Source organism: Plectropomus leopardus, chromosome 4 (assembly GCF_008729295.1).
Source record: "Plectropomus leopardus isolate mb chromosome 4, YSFRI_Pleo_2.0, whole genome shotgun sequence".
Lineage (NCBI taxonomy): Eukaryota > Metazoa > Chordata > Actinopteri > Perciformes > Serranidae > Plectropomus > Plectropomus leopardus.
Genome location: NC_056466.1, coordinates 10,842,319 through 10,863,115, shown reverse-complemented (window position 1 = coordinate 10,863,115; position 20,797 = coordinate 10,842,319). Strand labels below are relative to the sequence as shown.

General features: G+C 38.9%; 1 protein-coding gene across 4 annotated transcripts in view; it reads right to left on the bottom strand.

The window, feature by feature from the left end:
* Positions 1–6,708: 6,708 nt before the first annotated feature.
* Positions 6,709–20,797, bottom strand: part of ndst3 (N-deacetylase/N-sulfotransferase (heparan glucosaminyl) 3) — a 53,242-nt gene continuing 39,153 nt past the window's right edge. For 3 of the 4 annotated variants that reach the window (XM_042485502.1, XM_042485504.1, XM_042485503.1), the window contains exons 8-15: positions 19,541–19,637; positions 18,609–18,732; positions 17,874–18,048; positions 17,281–17,451; positions 16,572–16,681; positions 11,495–11,597; positions 10,266–10,376; positions 6,709–7,897 (exon numbers count right to left, since the gene is read on the bottom strand). In XM_042485502.1, the coding sequence (XP_042341436.1) occupies positions 7,868–7,897; positions 10,266–10,376; positions 11,495–11,597; positions 16,572–16,681; positions 17,281–17,451; positions 17,874–18,048; positions 18,609–18,732; positions 19,541–19,637 (921 nt within the window). In that variant the 3' untranslated portion in view covers positions 6,709–7,867. Of the gene's footprint in view, positions 7,903–10,265; positions 10,377–11,494; positions 11,598–16,571; positions 16,682–17,280; positions 17,452–17,873; positions 18,049–18,608; positions 18,733–19,540; positions 19,638–20,797 lie in introns of all 4 variants that reach the window. The other variant, XM_042485505.1, reaches the window with a different exon arrangement.

The window sequence follows — 20,797 nt, the reverse complement described above, 5'->3', positions numbered from 1 at the left end:
TACATTTTTCAAAATAAAAAAGTGAGTTTTTGTTTCTTTAATGAAGAAACATAGCAGTTAAGTGATAATGGCTACAGTCTTTTAATGTTAAACCATGTTGGTGTCACTGTATATACTCTCTAAGTGGTTGGTGCACTTCATGTTACATGTTGTGTAATTCCCACCAATCCAAAAAGGGACAGCAGCTGGAACAAGAGAGCTCTTTCAGGTTTGTTTCTGACTACAAACTGTCAAAGTGAGCACCACCATGTCAGACAATGTGTACACACACACACACCCACACACAGTGTCACGGCTTTGTCACACAGTGTCGACGGGAATGGCTGCCATTTTCTGAGTTGTCCTCATTTACAAGGCAAACATGTTGTGTTGACTTAACACCCTTGCAAGAACTGGGACCAACTGCTACAGTGGGAAGCAGCATGAAATCTTGGCAACATAAATAAAAATCAAATCTTTTAAGCACTTGCTTTTCTCCCCTGATGTGCAAAAATATATTGAATGCAATTTATTGACTTTTGACTAGCTTTTGTTGTAGCTTTGCTTCTTGTATCAAAGCACTTTATATGTGAAGCATTTACTATTTGTTTTTTTTTTTTGTCCTGATAGGCAAAATACTTCCTTGGCACAGTGTTATGACTACAGTATGTTTCAATCAGTGGTGGACAGTAACTAAATACATTTACGTAAGTACTGCACTTAAACACGGTTTTGAGTATCTGTACTTTACTTGAGTATAATTTTTTTGAATAATTACTTTGAGTCCACTACATTTAAGACAAATCTTGTACTTTTGACTCTACTACATTTTGTTGAAGGCTTTCATTAGCCGCTATTTGTGTTGTCAATTTGTGTTGCCAGTGGCATTTCTACAGGCGTTGCAACATATTCAACAAGCTTTTCATTCTACGGGTTCGACAAGCAAGTCAGTTCATTGAATGGGTTGTTTGCAATGTATTCTGACAATATACAACAATATGTTGAGATTGAAAAAAGTACTTTGAATTCTTAAGTTCTTTTAAAAGAGGATCTATACTTTGACTCAAATAGTAGAGTTGTGTACTTTGTCCACCACTGGTTTTAATATCCAACAGAATAGCACCACCTTGTGGTTAACATATTACATTAAGCTCTCAAAGTGATGACTAATGTGACTTATGTCCTGGCCCTGTGTTTAGATAAGCTTGTACTAGATTTTAAGATACTGAATTTATGAGACACACTGTCAAAAATTAAATGCAAATATCACCATGCATTACTGCCTTTGTTTTCAATCTAAATTGAATTATGTGTTAACCACACACGATGGCAGCACACTGGTATAGTGTGCTAAGGTGTCTTGCACACACATGAACACACATGATCACAGAGGCAGATAGTTCATTAACAGATAAGCCCAGAAGGCGCAGCATGCGGCAGGGGTGATGTTTGTGGGAGTAAGTGTGCAACTTCATCATTAGTTATCTTGTTGTACAGCTGGTGAACTGGTTGCCTGAACCTTGAAGAACTGCTTGAGCACAGGTGTCATTATTGTCTGAGAGCCCCCTCCTGTGGCCATTATCACACATTACAAACATCAGCGCTCATTTTAAGTGCTTATAATTTTTTTTTTCAATCAAGCATTAAAAACTCCATAAAGGCACTTAAAAGCCCCATGAGTCTAATGGCAGAAATAAACAGACAAATAACAAACATGTGAATGGAATGTTAAAAAATATGAATAAACAACATACAAAAACGTACAAAACCAATTTAAATGCTTATTGGATCTAAGATTTTAGGGAATTCATAATATTCATAATGTCAATTAAAAAAACTGTGATGGCATTATTATTATTATTATTATGCATTGTTCTTTCATTCGTTTTGATGTTAGATTTTGGATATCTTTGCACACTCTCCTGCAATATCTGCTGATTTTAATTTTCCAAACTCCCGTGCTTCTGCTCCATTATAATATTTAACATTATTATTATTGTAATATTTTAACATACAAAAATCAAAATATTGTGCATAAACATTTGAATGAAATGATGTACAGAACAAGAAAGCATTGCCCTCTTTTGTCTTTTTATTCTTGCTATTCCCAGTGAGCCTCTGGCTATAGCACTCTGCACTAATGAGCTTATATTAGATGTCACCAGAGGTGGTGCAGAACAGAAGGTCTCATTATATACGGTTAATTTATTTCTACTCATATCTGTTTCCATCCCCTAAACTCTGGCAACACTCAGGAAAACCATTTGGGAAAGATCTGAGGATAATGATTAAACCTGGATAAGAGTGATCTTGTGCACATCAAATTGGCTGTGAGGAACTCCCTCCTCTACCAGCTTCCTCTGAAGGTGGCTGGAATTTTGTTTATAGAAGATTTGGGTTCATTTTAGACTTATTATATTTAGATCAACACACCTACTGAAAAAGATAATGCAACAACCTAAAGCTTATCGCAGCATATTACTGGGCTACAACTAATGCTTTGCAGTGGCTGTACATAAATTCCCCTTATCCTAACCATAAGCCTACTGTGAAAGGACCTGGGCACAAATATGCACAGGCCCCCAACACCTCTTCCAAATCAGCAAGACAAACAGACTTTATAGTGGTCTTTTTTATAGTGGTTTTTGTGTCTATTTGTGGTCATTTTGTGTCTCCATGTGGTTGTTTCTTGTTGACTAGTGGTCAGTTTTATTGTCTTTGTTGTTGTTTTTTGTCCACCTCTGGTTGTTTCTCCCGTTTTTATAGTTACTTATTTCTTTTTGCAGATACTTTGCATCTCAATGTGATCTTTTTGTGGTAATTTTGAGATTCTTCCTGGTCGGTACATTTTAATTTGACTGACATTTTGCAAGTGAAGGCCAAGGGGTACTTTGGCTCCCTGGGCCTATGCCCGGTAGGTCCGTTCAGTCATTCATTCATAATCCAAATCTCATTTATCCAGTCACATGCTCAGTACTTCCTAACCACATGCTTTCTTTCTGAAACTTTAATATTTAAAACATGTCAGTACAAACAGTCAGGAGAGTATCGAGTACATTTTTGTAGTCTTCTTACACCGTGCATGTGAGAATAACAATGTTTTATTCAGGATTTCACTAGTGGAATATTTTGTGGGTGAAGTATCCCCTTCAACCATTTCAAACCTAAGCAAATTGCCTTGATGTCTTTCAAAAACATGGTTAGAAGGAAATGTGCAATGAAAAGAGAAATGACCCAAAAATTTGCAATAAATTAGTTACAAAAGTATTAGAAAATCACTTGAAAATTGAAGGAAAGAAAATATAGCATGGTATTGTTTGGTATGGTATAAAAAAGTGTAATTGTTGTAAAATAATTTAAAATATATAATTATGATAATTGTGATAATTATAAATATAGTTTTTCCCTAAACATTTTTCCGTAGCTTTTTTAAAAATACATTTCTAAATATGCAAATTTTCCAACAGTTTGGGGAACATTTCTTCTCATTGCCTTTTTCCAACATTTTTTAAACCAATTTGCTCAGAGTTCAAAGTTTTAAACACCTATAAAAGGTATCTGAGAGCAGCACAAGAAAAGTGATATCACTGCAGGTTTTAAATTGTTAATAACTACATATATCATTTTCTCAACTGGTCACACTGCTACACTTTTTTCTGCTCTCTTTATGAATCCATCTATTTAATCTATACTATAATGAGCAAATAAAGATAACCATGATCCAAAAAAGGTACTTATTCTAGAGACCAGTGATTTACTAGGTGAAAACACTGACTGCTATTACCCCCCGCCCCCCGTAAACTCTGCAGTAAAGACTGAGCGGTAAATGAGGCATAACTGGAATACCTGAAATTATTTCAGCCCTCTCACACAGTCAGATCTGGCTCTCTACAAACACGAGCTACTATAAGGGAGTAGCTTCTGTACATAATAATTCATAAGAAGCTATATTGTAAACTGTATTTCAGTTTTCATCCACATCTGCCAAAAAGTGGTTCTCGATATGTTACATTTGTTATTGAGCTGCTTTAAAATAAGTGTCTATTTTCCAAACATAGACTACTTGTCTCTCTCTGCCATCCACATGCTGTGTCATGTCCTTCCCTCCTGCCTTTCTGGTAATAGATGTTTTAAGTGATTTCTCACACAGTGTAGTCCTCCACTCTGATCTTCTAGCCCTGCTTAGACTCACATGACATAAATCTGTAGGTGGATGCCTTTTGTGACTTCATGGCTAAACGTTATTTCCTGTTGCTCCCAGAGTGTCAAAGCCCTTCATCACATTCAAGGTTTACTGCAAATGTTGTACATTTTATGATCACAGATAAAAAGAATAGCTCAACAACAGATCGGCAAATACAATCTCACCTGGCAAACTGCACTGCAGTATATCAAAACCCTACCCCACGCCCTCTAACACTGACTGATGTGTTATTACCATGTTGAACCTTAAGGGAAAGGTTCACATTGTTTCACTTCTGTTCCCATATGATAATTAAAAACAGGTTTTGCTTGCTGTCAACATTCCTTGACCCCATCACATTAAAAGATCCCTTCCCAATGCACTCTCAGCGCCGTTGATGAAGGACAAAATCCAGAGTCCTTGTTTCAGGCAAAGACTTCTTTGTAAGTTTATCTTAAGTTAATGTAAAGCTTCAGTAGTCTGAGTTAGTCAAGTAAGGTGGATATCTAAAAGTTACAGTCTTTAAAACCTCATCCTTCCTGGGATCCCAGAGGTACACTCTTTGTCATATCTCACAGATGCTTTTTTCTATCATTCCTATTTTCACAACTATGACTATCAATTTATTCCCAAAAACTTTATATCATTGTTTCCTGTTTCTGTTTTAATTGGTCCTGGGGGACTCCAGTCAAAAGCAACCAATACCACCTGTGCACGTTTAAAACATGGCACCAGTTTCTGAGTTTCTCTTTGCCACAGATTCTGATTTAAAGTATCACACTCTATAAGGGGAGGTTGTGGCACTCATTGTTCAGTTCAGTCATTGTGAAGGAGAAAGTCATAGACGCAGCAGACAGATTTCCTCATGTGCTCTGTCCACAAACCTAAATTCTGCTGTTCAGTAAGTTCAGATAATTTCCAAAGTTAAAGATGCATTACATCATTAAAAAACTAAAATGTTTTAAGACTATCAGACTGATCAGTTCAAACAAGACTCTAGCTGCTTTTGTGGACATCCAAAACTCTGCTGGAAAATCTACTGAACAAAATGTGTTGCCTTTGCTCCCAAACACAGACAGGAAGGTATCAAATATTTACTTCTTCACATGTCAGTGTGCCCTGAGCATAGTATGAGTCAAGTCATGTTCTATAACTGCCTGCAGCGTGTGGTGTTCATACACTATTCATTGTAAATCATATAATTTATTTATTTTTTAATTTAAATTTGAGTTACATTTATTTTCCTTTACTTTGAAAGAGGGTCATACTGATGCCAAGGTCTCCACTTTTGATTTGAAAGACAAAGATGTTTGAATAACTGGTTTAATTTCAGTTACTGCATTGTCTCCCACAGAATTATAATTACGTGGCAGCAGCGGCCTGATATTACTGAAAACTCAGAAATACAGGAATCAAAGGTTGGCATATACGTTTTTAAATGCTAAAGTAAATGGCACTTGCATAGAACTTTACTTCTTATTAAAGAAAAGTATATATTTTTGATTTAAGCAATATCCAAATTATCAGTAACATTTCCTGTCAGATGTCAGTACTTACTGTTACAACCCAGCTCAGAGATTGCAACAAAGATGGGAGACCAGACAAGTGTACAAAAGTGTAAAAGGATATTAAACAAAAGCAAATATAAATAACAAAATAAACATATAAGTCAGAATCAGTAGTGTATGGGTGCATGGAAATGTCAGTAGAAAGCAAGGAAAAAAACATCTGTGCAAGTGAGGGAATTAATATTAAATACAGCTGCTTACATTAACCAAAAATAGCAAACTTACCAAACTCATGTTTCCCAGTAAACCAGATACAGAGAAAAGAGAGAGAGCACAGCAGAGCACACAGCTGAACCAAATCACCTAATCAGCAGGTGCAATCAAGCATGTGCCTGGGTCCAGGTGTGGCTCACGAGCTTAACGAAGACCCTCTCTGCCTTTACCCAGATCCTGCAAGACAAAGAGCAGGAAAACAGCACACCAAGTGGAGCAGAGGGGTCGTCACATTGTTTTGAGAGGACAGAAGTTAATATTTTGCTGTGACTACTACTACTACTACTACTACTGTTTCTTACAGTAGTTAGTAGTCCTTGTGTTGAAAATGTTGGTAAGGTTTCAAAGAGTTAAACATATAGGACTGATGGAAATAATGGGTATTTTGTGCATGTTGACTTTATGTCTTTTTCATTTTTTTTTTTATCTTTAACACTCCTGTTTTGCAGTCTGGCATGATGTTGTGTGTTTTGTTCATTTTTGTGTTATAGTTTAAAACCAAAAGTAAAATAACTGTTGTTTTAACACTGAATATTAGTGTAGGGTAGGTATGTTAGTGGTGACTGATGTTATACCTGACAGGCACAAATTCCTCAAACAGCAAACATTTACTTACCTGTGAGGACAAAGAGTCTATTGTAAACCAGTTAGGTAAAAGATTCTGTGACGTTATATCTGTGTGTGCTGATGTACACAATATGCTTCATCTGGGTTGTTTGGTCGTTACAAAAGGAAAAGAAAAAAAAAAACTTCTCATGCTGTCAGTCATATCCATTTCTTTAATTTTGGTTTCTGTGTTTGACATTTAGGGTTTTTTGCATTCAAATTGAAGCTCAACAACGTAGGCCACTGGTTTTAAAAAGGAAAAGAAAAGGAGGTTGAGACTTAAATGAGACACTGACAAAACAATAAACTGCCTGCGGTTACAGTAGCTACTTAAAGAGTCTTGGAATTAAATGTCATATCTATTAGGCTCATTTTGGTCAGTTGTCTTCCCTGCAAACTCGTGTCCCCCTCGGTCCTTAGCGCTTAAATCATCAGTGCTCATGCTCCGCTAAATGGACACGGCCTTCTTCTGCATGGCTTGTCACAGGAAAATAATGAGCGGGCAATGCATCTTGCTTCAGTGACTCATTTCCAGTCCATAGTTTCCAGTGAAAGCCTCAAGTGACATCTCTAATGGTGAACACGGCTACCAGATCTATCAGAAACTAGCTTCATTTAAAAAAAATTAACTCACAAAACAAACCTGTCATGGAAAGTAACAGCCTATCACTCACCCTGAGTCTATGCACTTATCCTCCCTGCTTATTCACTCCCTTTGTGATAAAAAAAACCTAAAGAATAATAAAACAAAACCACAAAAGGTGTGTGGGGTTTTTTTTGTCTTGGAGATACATGGAACAGAACTTCAAAGTGCAAAGTCATCTCTATGGAAACCACGCACAGCTGACCAGCGCTGCTGTGGCATCATAAATTAAAGGTGAAAATAAAACAGAAAGGAATAACCATCAAAGTCACTGCAGGTCTGCAGGAGAGTTCACCGCAGTTCAGAACAAGGTGTGGGTGTCAAAGACTTGCAAAATGCTCCTTGTCTCCCATAATTCTCCTCATCCTTATAATGTGGCTCTTTCTTTTAGTCCCACTTTCTGCAGAGCTGTAGGTCACCTGAAACTCTCATCCATCCACCCACCCACCCACTCATCCATCCATCCACCCACTTATCCATCCGGGAGTTCAGTTTCAGCCCATCAGAGTTTCTTTGCGCTTCCATGACTTCTGCTCCCTTCAGCAGTGCCACAGCTCCCAGGTGAAACAAGGCATCCCGTCCTTGCCTTCACCTCAGGTTCACTAAAAGGCCACAGACAGTGCATCTGAAGGTCAGGTGCTCCTGGTCACTTCCTGGTCTTCGACCCCTTGACCTTTAACCCTTGTTCATGGATGCAAAGGTTATCTAACCTTAAGAAAGGGGTAAATAGAGAGAGGGGGTGGAGAGAGAAATGCAGAGAAGAGGGGAAAGAGAGAGAAAAGGTCATTTAATTTTGATAACATTTCAAATGCCAACCACAAAAAATGAAAGAAAGCACGCTGTGATTGGTGTAAATCGGCTAGAAAACTTGAGCAGACTCGCCAACCTGCTTCCTCTGATTCATAAATAGTGACCAACAGAAGCACAAACAAATCTGCAGACAAAAGACAAACACGGTTGAGCACTGCAGAAGAAAGAAGGCTCTGCAGAGATCACGATGTCAGCGACAGCCCTTAAACCAGGAAGCCTCATATAAGTGCATGCTTTGAATACACTGGCAGGATTATGAGGCAATCATGTTTACACCATGTCTTTTCTTGTCTTAGAGGACAGAAATATTTGTGTTTTCTTTGTATTATTTATCATCCATTGATTCTCGAAACATTTTGCTTTAGTTGCTTGATTTGTATGGTTTAACTCAGGCTTAAAGGCCCGATACAATGAATGACATTCTTATTATGAGTGACGGGAGTTCTGCGTAAATGACAAATATTTCCTTTCTCACTGGTTTGAAGCGAGTGGAGCTCTGTTAAAAGGGTGGTGATGACAGACATTTCAGAGTTGAGCAGTGTTTGAATCCAAATTCCACGACTGGTGAAGGGTTGCGTACTTATGTTCCTAGCACTATCAATCAAATCTGGGGCCAGTTTTACAAAGATGATTATGGCTTAGATCCAACTAACTGTCAGACTTCAGACAGATGTCTGAATTCAGTCATTACGCAATGCTGTCTTATTCTTGACCATCTTGAGTAAGATTTATTGAAAAAAAAAAGGATTCATTGAAGTATTGTGTTGTTTTTTTTAAACAATCTTTTAAATTATCATTTTAATTCTATGCGGAGGTGGAAAGATGATACCACTTTTATTGTTGTAATCTGCAGACTAATGTGACATCCTATTAATTTAAAAAAAAGCAGAAAATGAAGCATGGTCCAAGGACACAGACCTTCAGGTTTTGGTTGTAGCAATTTGAATTTAGCCAGTGCAAATGCCAGCATCGGAGGTCTGATCCAGAACCAGCCTGACTCCTTGCTTTCAGCAGCAAACTTTGTGTTGCTGCTGTTATGTAGGTTAAGATCCAGCACTAACGCTGGTCACCAGCCCGCTGTGACTCCTCAGCACTGGGGCTTTGTGCTGGTCCATCTCTGGAGCTGCAGCCTGCTTTCCTCTCTGCATCATTGTCTCCTCGTGGTGGGAAGTGAGGTTGCCACAAATAAATCAATGTATACGAAACACTGCACTAGCTTGATTAGCAGGAACATATAACAGTTTGAGTTTACTTCAAAAGAAGGCTATATATTTTTTATTGATTCTAAATACATGTGCATTTCATTTACTACTTTTCTAAGCCGTATATATGTCTCTGCTGAAATGAAAGTTAGAAAGACTGACTGACTGTTTTTGGAAATATGTTTCATGGTATACAGGCTCTGAAGGTGTATGATTCAACTTTTTGCCATGGTCAGAAAGTAAACAAAAACTGTAAAAAATTGTCATATCCAATCGAAATACTTGTAAAAGCAAAATGCTTAAAAATAGCAATTCAAAAGAAAGAAATTCACACCCAAGTATTGTGATAGTATCAAGTTGGGAGATAAGCATATCATTCCAGCCCTAGAAAATTCATCCCATAGTGTAACAATACAAGAAAACTCCTGTGGCAGGACTGAGATGTGGCTCAGTACTTCTGCAGCCTCTGCAAACTTTTTCCCTTCATATTGCTCGCTTCACAACAATGTTGGCAAACAAACTATGAGCCGTGTCTTCCCCTTTGCAACTGATCCGATTATTACCATGGAAACGTGGGTTAGCCCTGGGGGTAGGGTGGCTAACAGTCTCAAGAAAAGCAAGTATGTATTTTTAAGTGTATGTTAAATGAGTTCCTTAACAAAGTCTGTAGGTCTGTACTTCAAAATAAAGCCTGTCTTTTGCAAACTTGACTTCAAAAGTCACTTGCTGTCCATTGAGAATAGACACACAAGCCACTTTTGTCCCATGATCCACCAGTTGGGAACCACTGGTCTACACTACAGACCAGCTTAAAATTTGTTTTGAAACTGGCCCCAGTCATGACGCATTTTTGAGAAGAAGACTCCTAATGAATAACAGGGGGGTTTAAAACAGCAACCCAGAAAAGCCCTTTACCTCTAATTACTGATTATTCAATTGCGAAAATGTCATCTTGTAAAGACGTACTTAAGTTATGAAACTCTGACACAAGTGCGCTTAGAAATTTTGACTTGCATTTAATAGCTTATGAGATAAGTGTCACAGAATGAAATGCCGCTGACCTTCTGCAGCTCCTCTCTTAGCCAGGAGGGAAGGGGCTGTCCGAGGCGATGCAGCAGCTTTGACAGCTCCACGTTGTGTTCCCTGTAGTACCTGGAGAGATATGCATGTGCCTATGGAGAGAAGAGAGGGGAGAAAGATGGAAGAAGAGGAAGGGCAAGAGCAAAATGATTGAGAGGTTGAGCAGACGTAGATAGGGAAGTAAGGGAGATGGAGTGAGGAAATAAAACAAACAGGGAAAAAATACAAGTTGGTGAAGCAGGATTTGATAAGTGGTAGACGGGGAGGACAGAAGGTATAGTAAGACATATGAAAATAGGCAGAAAATGGGAGAGAAGCATGAGAATAAAAGAGGAATAAAAAGAGACAGGAAAGGTGAGAAGTGCAGGGAGTTGGAGAACGGTTGGAGCAAGGGATATTTAGAGGAGAAAATAAAAAGACAGCAAGGGAGTAGGGGCCAAACAAGAAATTGAGAGAGATTAATGACGTGCCACCATCTTTAGATTAGTTTATTTCTCCTCAATAGGACTTTAGGGCCACTAAGTGCCGGGTGGTATGAACAGAGCTGAGAAAAGAGAGGTAACAGAGAGGGAGAAAATTACATGAAGGATGTATGAGATCCATTATCTCTCTTCCTCCTGTGTGCATCCCTTATTTCCCCCCTCTCTTGACTCTCCTCCCTGGTGTTCCCTCTATTTCCTCCCCCCCGCATCTGTCCCCTCCTTCTGCCACCCCGGTGGAAACTCAAATACGGTTTAATTACAGGTGACACCGAGGCGCAGCCGTTAACCGTGTGCGAGCACATGAGGGAAGACAAATTGTATCTACGTGAGTTTGTCTTCATGTGAGAGCAAATGTGTGATTCATTGTCGGCTGGTCTGGTCTCTCCTCTGTGGAATCAGTAGGCAGGACAAAGATTTATGGATTGGATTTTCTCCTTCTACCTTCCTCCTACCATCCTAATCCCCCCCAACCTCCAATCCTCTCCCTCACGGGTGTTGTGCCACTATTGAGTCCTCATAATTAGGTTGTAACTTTCTGGCTGGATCTGATTGGCTGACAGTTTCCACCCCGACGTCGAATCCTGTGGGAAATTTTGGAGGGGACTGTGTATCACTGTCAGTCAGGCTGATGCTTTTTCCTTTTTTTATATGTTTCTTTCTCTGACATCCATATCTTCATATCATTTTTGTCACACTGAGCGGAAATCTATTATAATTAAAATGTTTACCTCTGGCTCCATAGGAGGGTACTTTCTGCCTTTGCTCTTCCCCAAACATTTTGTCTTTCCTCCCTCAAGAAGCTGGCACCAAAAGCCCTTCTGAGGGTCAAACCTGAGAGAAAAGAAACGGACAGAAGAGAGAGAAGAGAGAAATCTTAATAAAAATTCAAATGAGTAGTATGTTAAGTCCGAAATATAAAGAAGTTTTAAGAAATCAGTTGAAAAAGTGAGCCCATCTTACCATCACTAACTAGACGTAAATGTCACAACGTATTCAACACACTCTCTGTCTGTCGCGTACTCTTTTGCTATTGTGCTACTGGTGTCTCTCTGACTGTCGCACTGTCTTGTTTCATCTATATCAGCCTCCCTCTCTGTGTCTCTTCTCTCCGCTGTGCAGCCTCTCTCTCTAATTCTCTCTTTTTCTTCCTCTCAGTGCCGACACACAGCAATCATGAGTGTAGTTAATTGGTTGGTTAATACAGCAATTCGCTGGAAATGCATCACTATATTACTTGTTCTTTACGAGATGGTAAAACAGAATTAGAAATATGCATAGGCCATAGTTTGCTTTGTTTACTCCCTTAATAGGTGATTACTTTACTTATTTGTTCAGGTTCATTGTGTGCAACGACACCCTGAGGAAGGCAACTGTGCCAATACGAGCTGGTTTATTTTATTACATACTAGTAAGGCTTTTTCATTTTCATCCATCCAGTTGAGTGATTGGAATTTGGATTCTTTATGCTTCAAACTACCAATTAATGTTTTTTTTCATTTTTAAATCACTATTCCTCTCCAAGAGCCTCAAGTGAGTGCATGGAACACCACAAACACTCCTGTTGTTATTCTTTGTTTATGATTGTTTTACTTTTATCGTAGACTGTAAAAAAATCATTTTAAAGGACGTAAACATTGTGATGTCATTTAATCCTTTGTGGGCTTCAGATTTTTTAGCCTCACAGTTCAACATCTTGGCCGGAGTTCGCTTGGTTTGTTGGAGCAACAAGTGAGCATATTCAGATGAGAGGGTGGAGCTTTGGAGGAGTAAGGGGTGGATCTAACATCTCATAAACAGTCTGTCACTCATCAGTCCTGCCCTTAAATGTGCGTAACTTAAAGCCTTCAAGGTGGACGCTCACAACTACTGTCACCAGGTCAGTATCTGGCCAAATGTGTCCCGTTCTGTTCCTGGGTTATGGTGTTGAATAACAGCCAGAAAAGTGTTTTAGCAAAACATTTTAATGTCACAGTCAAGGTGGCCTTTGACCTTTTGGATATAAAATATCATAATTTCATCATTTTATTTCATAAGAAACTTGAGTGATTTTTTTGTCATAACTGGCATATTTATCATTGAGTAATGCTGTGTGGTTTTTTGTGAGGTTACAGTGACCTTTGACCTTTGTGCACAAAATTCTAATCAGTTTAGCTTTGAATCCAAGCAGATGTTTGCTCCTTCAAGGCGTTCCTGAGATATCACCTTTACAAGAATGGGAGGGAGAGAAAACATAATGTCTCTGACGCAGAGGCATGAAAATCATAAAATAAAAAAATGATGGAAGATTATCTGACTGCCATAGTTTACAGGCAAATGACAAAGTGAAGACAGTGACTACAACTTCACAATTGGAAAGAGCAGACAGAGATAATAACAATGAGATAAAAAAGAATAACACAATCATCACTGGAGGATGTAAGTATGTGCCTGAGACAGAATTTTAATTCATTACTGAATGTATTAAAAAAAAAAAACATAAATGTGAGGGAGAACTAGTTTAATGTATTTGATGTCTCTATAACGTTCCCATATTGGCTCTGTGAGCCTTCACTGTAAAGCCAAACTGCCTCTCTTATTAGCAGACTGCAAAGACTATTACACCCCAGCAGCATATTATGTGACAATTTGTCACCACACAAGGAGATGGTTTGCTTTCAAAGCAAAACAACCTATAAATACACGTGCTTGTTGTCACGAGTACATACACATGCACATAGATTTATGCACGTGCACACTTTAAATGTCAGAATGAAAAGAGTTTTATGTGGATCTATTGGAGGGAATGGAATATAATATCCATAATTATGTTTCAATAGTGTATAACCACCTGAAATTAAGAATCATTTGTGTTTTTTTTGGCTTAGTATGAGCCCTTTATATGTACATAGGGAGCAGGTGCTATTTTATGGAGCATGCCAAGTTGCACCACCATGTTTCTTAGGTAGCCCATTGGCTCTAGAGAGAGCCTTCCTAAACAGTTGCATCTCCTACACCAGGGTTGTTCTTTTTGAATGGGGAACAGATTAGATAATGTGAAAATGAAAATACCCGGTGGCAAGCTGCTTGTCAAATTATATGGGCTGTAAAGGAGACAAATGCAACTCTTTTATCTGTCAGTGAAAAAGTACTCAGCTTTTCACCGTTCCCAAAAGCAGCGACCCTTGTTGTCAACTCAATGTCTGCTGCTATATAACCACTCTTCCTCATGTTTTTATTTTTTAAGATTGTTTTTTGGATGTTGCCTTTCTTTGATGCGACAGGGGAAGTGAGAGGGGATGACTGCAAATGGCCACAGGTTGGTGTTGTATCTGCGGCCACCGCGACAAGGACATAGCCTAAGGGGTGCCTGTTCTACCAGGTGAGCTAATGGGCACCCCAACATTCTTCTTGTTTATCGTCTCTTTTTAAAAACAACATTAGTTCGACCTGTGTATAAAAGACCCCCCATTGTGAGGTGAACGGAGCAAAATGCAAAGTGAACCTAACTTGCTTAACCAATATTAAGCAAGTTAGGCAGGCTACATTTTTTCATTTTTTTTTTTTAATATTTTGAAAGAGCCATTTCAAATCAGCCAGACTTTGGACATAGCTGCCCTACACACTTGGAAAGGACTGAGGGAAGGGGTATTAAGGTGGCTGCAATGTGCAACTTTACCCCTAGATGCCACTAAATTATACACATTGCTTCTTTAAGTGAATACAGTTTTTATGGATATCCATGCACATGTATGTGTATTTGCATGTATGTTTAACTACTGCGTATAGAATATACATTTCTTAGTAATTCTCTATGCATGTATACATTTACGCACCTAGTGTTTGCAGTATAGTAGTACAGCTAAAGAGGTGGTAAAAGGATATACACTATTGTAAACTGCAATTTGGCAGTCACAGTATAAAGGCTAATGTGGATGTGACTGAAAGATGCAAATATTTTTCTTTATCTGCATGCATCAGTGGGTGAATAAAAGAGGGAAAAAAGAGTTAAGTGGTTCTCCTTCAGTTTTCCTCTGACAGAACAGGAGGAAGAAAGGAGAGGGGGATTAAATAAATAGGCTCCAGTGTTGAGGATCTGTCAGACCGCTGCCATGTCAAAAGAATGAGAAGGAGAAAAGAAAGATTAGGCTTTTGTGTAACTCGGTCTTCAACCAAAACACACACACACACACACACACACACACACACATACACACACACGCACGCACGCACACATGCATGCACACACACGCACGCACACGTGCGTGCGTACACACACACACACACACACACACACACACACACACACACACACACACACACACACACACACACAGAGCTTCCTTATTATTCTGTCAAAATGCATCTCTTTACAAATTATTTGTATGCATGTGGGCTTGTGATTCAAGACAGAGGCACTCACGACAGAGGCACTCTCTCTCTGTCCCAATCTGAGCTACAAATTTTAGATGTCCCTGTCTGGAGATTTGAGGGCTTGAAGGCAGATTGCATTCTGATGAGTGGTGCTCGAGATAAATAAACCGTTTTCCACTCCTCCCAAATTTAAAGGTCACAAGCAAAATCTCTAATGGAGGATGAGTTGAAACAGAGCATCAAGAGGCCAGAGCAAATTCTCTTGAGTTGCATTAAAACTCCAGAGACTTTGGTTGACATGCATATTGTAGGCCAGCATATTAAACATACTGCTATCTGAATACAGTGTTTGTAAAGTATACTATATTCATATTACAGCCCGTTTTTTTTCTCTTTTTCACATGTTTTTTTGGGAAAGACTGCAAAGACTATGCTTAGTTCAAAGTGTACAGGTTGCATTAGTTATTTATCTTGGTTGGTAGCGCTGATGTCTTTGCTGTTTTAGTTCTCTCAGATTGACATTGTGCAGTGCACTAACCTTTTTGTACTTTTATTTATTCAGACAGCTGTCACACAGACAGGCAGGCAGTGTAAGTGAGACAGTCAACACTCTTTTGGGATTTAGTCCAAGGCCAGCAGCTCATGGGGCTGAGACTTCCCCACTTGATTGTCTTTTGGCAACAATAGATATAATTTTTTTTAATTGCTCAAACAAAATTGTGTGTTTAGGTGTATATAATTAATCATCTTTAGATGTGTGCAAGCAAGTAATCAGATGTTGATGCCTAAAATACAAGTGTCAGGAGATTCAAGTGTCTACAATTGATTCCCTGCAATTAGAATAATAAAAGTATATCAATAACAGTTAGGCGTTACCCCAAATTACCTACTACATTTGTTGACACTAACATATTACTCCTTTTCATAACTTTGTTTTCTTAGTTTGCCATGAATTTCTGCCATGTCCTCTATACTTAAAAGCAACAAATTCCTTGATGATTTCTTTTCTCTTTTTTGTCTCATCATTTCTGGTCTTCAATCCATATCCTCTTGGCTCTCTCTGTTAGGATCGAAAACTACTTTTTTCTTTCTTCCAAATGCTGACAATAGTCCAAACCTAAATCAAGGCAGAAATGTAGTAGCTCAAAGCAAGCATCAAACTGACCATCTGCTATTGGCTGATCTCTGGTGCCAGGTGATGTCACCGTCTCTGTCATCTGTAGTCTTCAGAGAATGACACCACCTGGCACCAAACATTGGCACATAGGATATGGGCAGTTTAGCGCCCCACTGTTCACCAGTAGATGTCAGGCTTCTCGCAGATTTGGGTTTTGAGTCTTTACAGCTTGAATCCATGCTATTATTTCCGTCATGGTACATGCCAGGTGAGAGGTGCCCTTACCCAAGGATGCCAGGAAAGAATAAGACTGAAGAAAGAAAGTAAAAGATACTTACGTAAGGGCCTGGGAGTAGTTGAAGTGAGGAGTGACTCCCAGGAACTTCTGGACTTCATCCATCACTGCTGCAGGGTCAGTTCTCAGCTGATGGCCGTCGATGATCATCACCTTCACACAGATACATTCATACTGTAACACTCCATAACTACTTAGTGCACTACAAGTCATTTAAGTAAAAGTAAAAGCACATAGGAAGCTATTTAGTGTAACTTGATGCACTTTAATGACAACCACAACCATTGGAAAAAGGGACTCTGAAAGCAAATGCAATTAGGGCTGTCCTGAATACCAGTTTTTGGGCATCAAAGCTTCAGTAAGAAATGTCCGTGTCCGTGTCCGTTAACTGAAGCTTGGGCGTAGATAATGTGGCATGAATGAATGTTCAAAGCATTGGGTTCAACCCTGGATGTATTATATTAATTTACTATTTGTGTGAAGTATTTCTTCTAATTTCTGCAGGAAATGTACAAAGCATTAATCAATGTAGTTTTCATCTAAACTGAAAAATAAAGACATTTTTAATGTATAGCTACTATCTCAAAAAACTCAAACTCAAAAAGTAAAAAAAAAATTTATTTTTCATCCCCTTTCTTCAAAGTGGTGAACAACAAATCACCTTACAAAACCAAAACCCAGCTAACACAAAACACACTGCATGATCTATGTATGTGTTTGATATTCCAGAGTCCATCTGTATCTGTGCATACCTGGTTAGCAGGGTAGTAAGTGAGCCACCTCTCTAGGTGTGACGAGTAGAGCCCAGGAATGAGACAGCGGTTCTGCAGAGAGCGCAGTTCAGCCGGTGCTCCCGGTCTTGCACTGATGACATCATAGAAGGTGAACCGCAGGGCTGCGTGGTCCTCATGGGCTCTTTGATGCTGGGAAGGTTAGCAGATGCAGCTACATAAGTTTTAAAGAGCCCACTTGTACCTCATCAGTTCCTCTAAAACATCAACTAATATATTCACGACTTTGCACAAAAGACCATTTTTTTTTTATTGTCGACAATGACATAACATTTGAGCAGGCACATTGTTGACATTCATGTATCATTAATCAAACAGACTTAAACAGAAGATTTCAGGATCTGGTGACATTTCCAACACTGAGACGTATAGATAAATCAGGCTCATTAACTCCATACTCACAGACAGAAACCAGACACTAAACACAATCTTGGATACAGAATGCAATTAAACTCAGTACAGAGATGAAGCATGTCATGTGATGTAGAGAGTTAAAAATAACACGTGCTGCCAGCCGGTGGCATCTAATACATTTTGTGTGTTTGTGTGCGTACCTGATACCAGCTATAGGCCCTGTCAGAGGGGTTGATGAGCAGGGTGATGATCTTGGCCTTGGGCAGCAGGGCAGCAGCTCGCTTTGGGGACTCCTCTGAGGGGAAGTAGTTGGCGCTCTTCTCAAAAAGGAAGTCCGTGCTAACATTTGAGGGCACGGGGAAAAACTCCATGTACCTGAGGCAACAGATGCACGGAATTCAGAGGAAATTCAAATAAACATGCACTCACTAATGATCGCATGCTGCATGCACAAGCGCTACGACATTACTGCAAACTCAGTCACCCAGAGTGTACATTTTTATACACTTTTTCAAAGTCAAATAACAGTCACAAAGTTATGGCCTTAATCTGTGCTTAGACAACAAACATTAAATGAACTTGACAATATAATTTGAACAGTGTTAAATGACAAATTTCCAGAGTTAAGTCTTTTCTGGATGACTTCGGAGACTGCACCAGCTGTGTCTCTGTCAGCTAAGTAACCCATTTATGGGTCAATTTAGGCAGCCATATGTCTGTTGGCTTATGTTTGCAGGCTTAAAAGATCATTTTGAGGATGTTTTTGAACTGTTTTGAACTGCTTAATGTATAATTGAAGTCTGCAATTAAACATTACGGTCTTCAACAACCTTGCAAAATGTGAAGAGGTTGTTTATAATCTTTCTTTTCACCTCAAGTTTTAAGTAATAAAAAGGCACAAAGAGGGAATGAAAGATAGGTGTTTGTATTCTCACCAGTCGATTCCTTTGTGGTAGTTATTGGTGTTGAAGAACTGGACCTCCTCATAAGTCTTTGGACTGGGAAAGTTACTGGAGATGGAGGGATGCATGAGTAGGAAGAGATAAAGTGCTGTCGTTCCTGGAAGAAAGGGCATAATTCATAACTGGCTCGTTAATTCAGCTCAGCAGAGAGCAGTGTGTGTGTGTGTGTGTGTGTGTGTGTGTGTGTGTGTGTGTGTGTTTGTGTGTGCCTGCATGTGTGTATGTGTCTGTAATGATCACAGGCCTCCCCATCAAATGATTCAAAACCATTTGACACCAATCAGCACTGGGGCTCTGGTCATGCCCTCTGTCTCACCCTCAGCAGCTCTCTTTTCACCCCAGTCCCCTAACACTTATTCCCACGCATCCTGTTCCACCTCCCCCCTCACCCTGTTTCTTATTTGCTCTAACATCTCTGACATGCGAGTCATATATATACCCTGTGATTAAATGAGAATTTATTGTACTGTAGTTGTTGTTGCGGCTGATAATGTTGCTATGGTGACCCCTCGTCCCGTTTAGTTAATTATCACCTGGTTAATTGGCAGCATTACTGGACCTCATCACCTCTCACATCAAACACCAGCAATTAGAATTCCTGAAATCACACTTCGGATCCAAGCAGCGTATACAGATTTTTAACACTCTTTTTTTTCCACAGAAAGAAAGTCAGAAAAGGAGCGGGTGGTAGCTCAGTACTGTATCTCTATGCATCTAAAGTAGATAGTATGTGGGTGGAAGAAAGGAGGTAAGAGCCTCCTCCTTTGTCTCGCTCTGACAGGGCCAAAGTAGCTTGGGGGATTAGATGAATGGGCTGTGATGTTGAGGATCTAGACACCTGGGCACACAGAGGGAGTCTCTCTGTTGTGTGTGCATATCTGAGTTTGTGTTTGTGTGCAGCTCACCTGTTTTCTGAGGGCCTATGACCATGAACTTGGGTAACCTGTCACAGGTTTTTTCTTTAGACCAGATGTCTTTATGTCGCTTGTCATCACATGGGTTCTAAAGAGGCGCAGACAAAGGATTAGAGGTTAAAGTAATGATGCACTTATAATGCATTCAAAAACATACATGCCAAGACTTCCAGTACATGGAGGATTTACCAAATAGAATGACTTTTTTGTTTATTGGCTTTGCACAAACGATACACAGACAGCAAGGGCTTACAAGACAGTATAAAGTCATATAAGAAAGAGCAATAATGCTGCTTTTCAAACAGAAAGTTAAAAATAAATAAATAAATGGAAACTAACTGAAACATCTTTACAATTAAATTCTCAGACCTTAGTTTTCAAAAATAAAATAAAATTAAAAACAAACCACTTTTTTTCTCCACAATAAGTAAGAGTAAATACCTGTTTAAGGGCAGCGTCACTGTTATTATTTTTATTAGCATTATTGTTTGAGGTTTTTATATGATTCAATAGCTTTCATGTCGTGTTTCTGATCAGTGTTGCAAGGTTACTTAGGTTACACATTACTATTTACCCTGTTAAAAATGTAATAAGTTGTGTACCTATTTTAATTACTTCATCAAAGTAATGAAACTTATTATGTTTAATTTATTTCTGACAACTTTTCTTACAAATGTTTTGTTCAGGGCAATAAAGCTGAAAAGACCTATATATATATATATATATAAATGCAGCACTCAAATTTGTCTCAACAGCTTTGCTGACCTGTGTTATCTAAATATATGCCAAAAGAAGGCATTCCTGTACAGCAAACAGATGTAGAGCAACCAGATGAATGTTTTATTCAACATATAAACTTTTTACTGAAAATATTTTTCATCAGTAACTCCTTGGTAATAACCAACATTTTGATTAGTAACTGTAATTTAAGAACACATTTATTCTCAGTAATTAAGGGATTACAATTACATCTATTCTGTTACATGTAACTATTTACTCCCCAATGCTGTTCCTGATGTATTCAAATCCGAAATATCAAATTTTGGTCCAATGTTTTAGCCTCAAAATGCTATAGCCCAAGCCCCTCTAAAACCATTTGTACCTGCACAATTTGCACAATGTCAGTGCTACATATGAACCCATGCACTGCTGTGGATGCCACATAAATTTGATTCTGAAAGTCACACAATAACAAACAAACTACAACAATCAAGTCATCAACAGACCAGCAACTCCCTGCGTACTGTG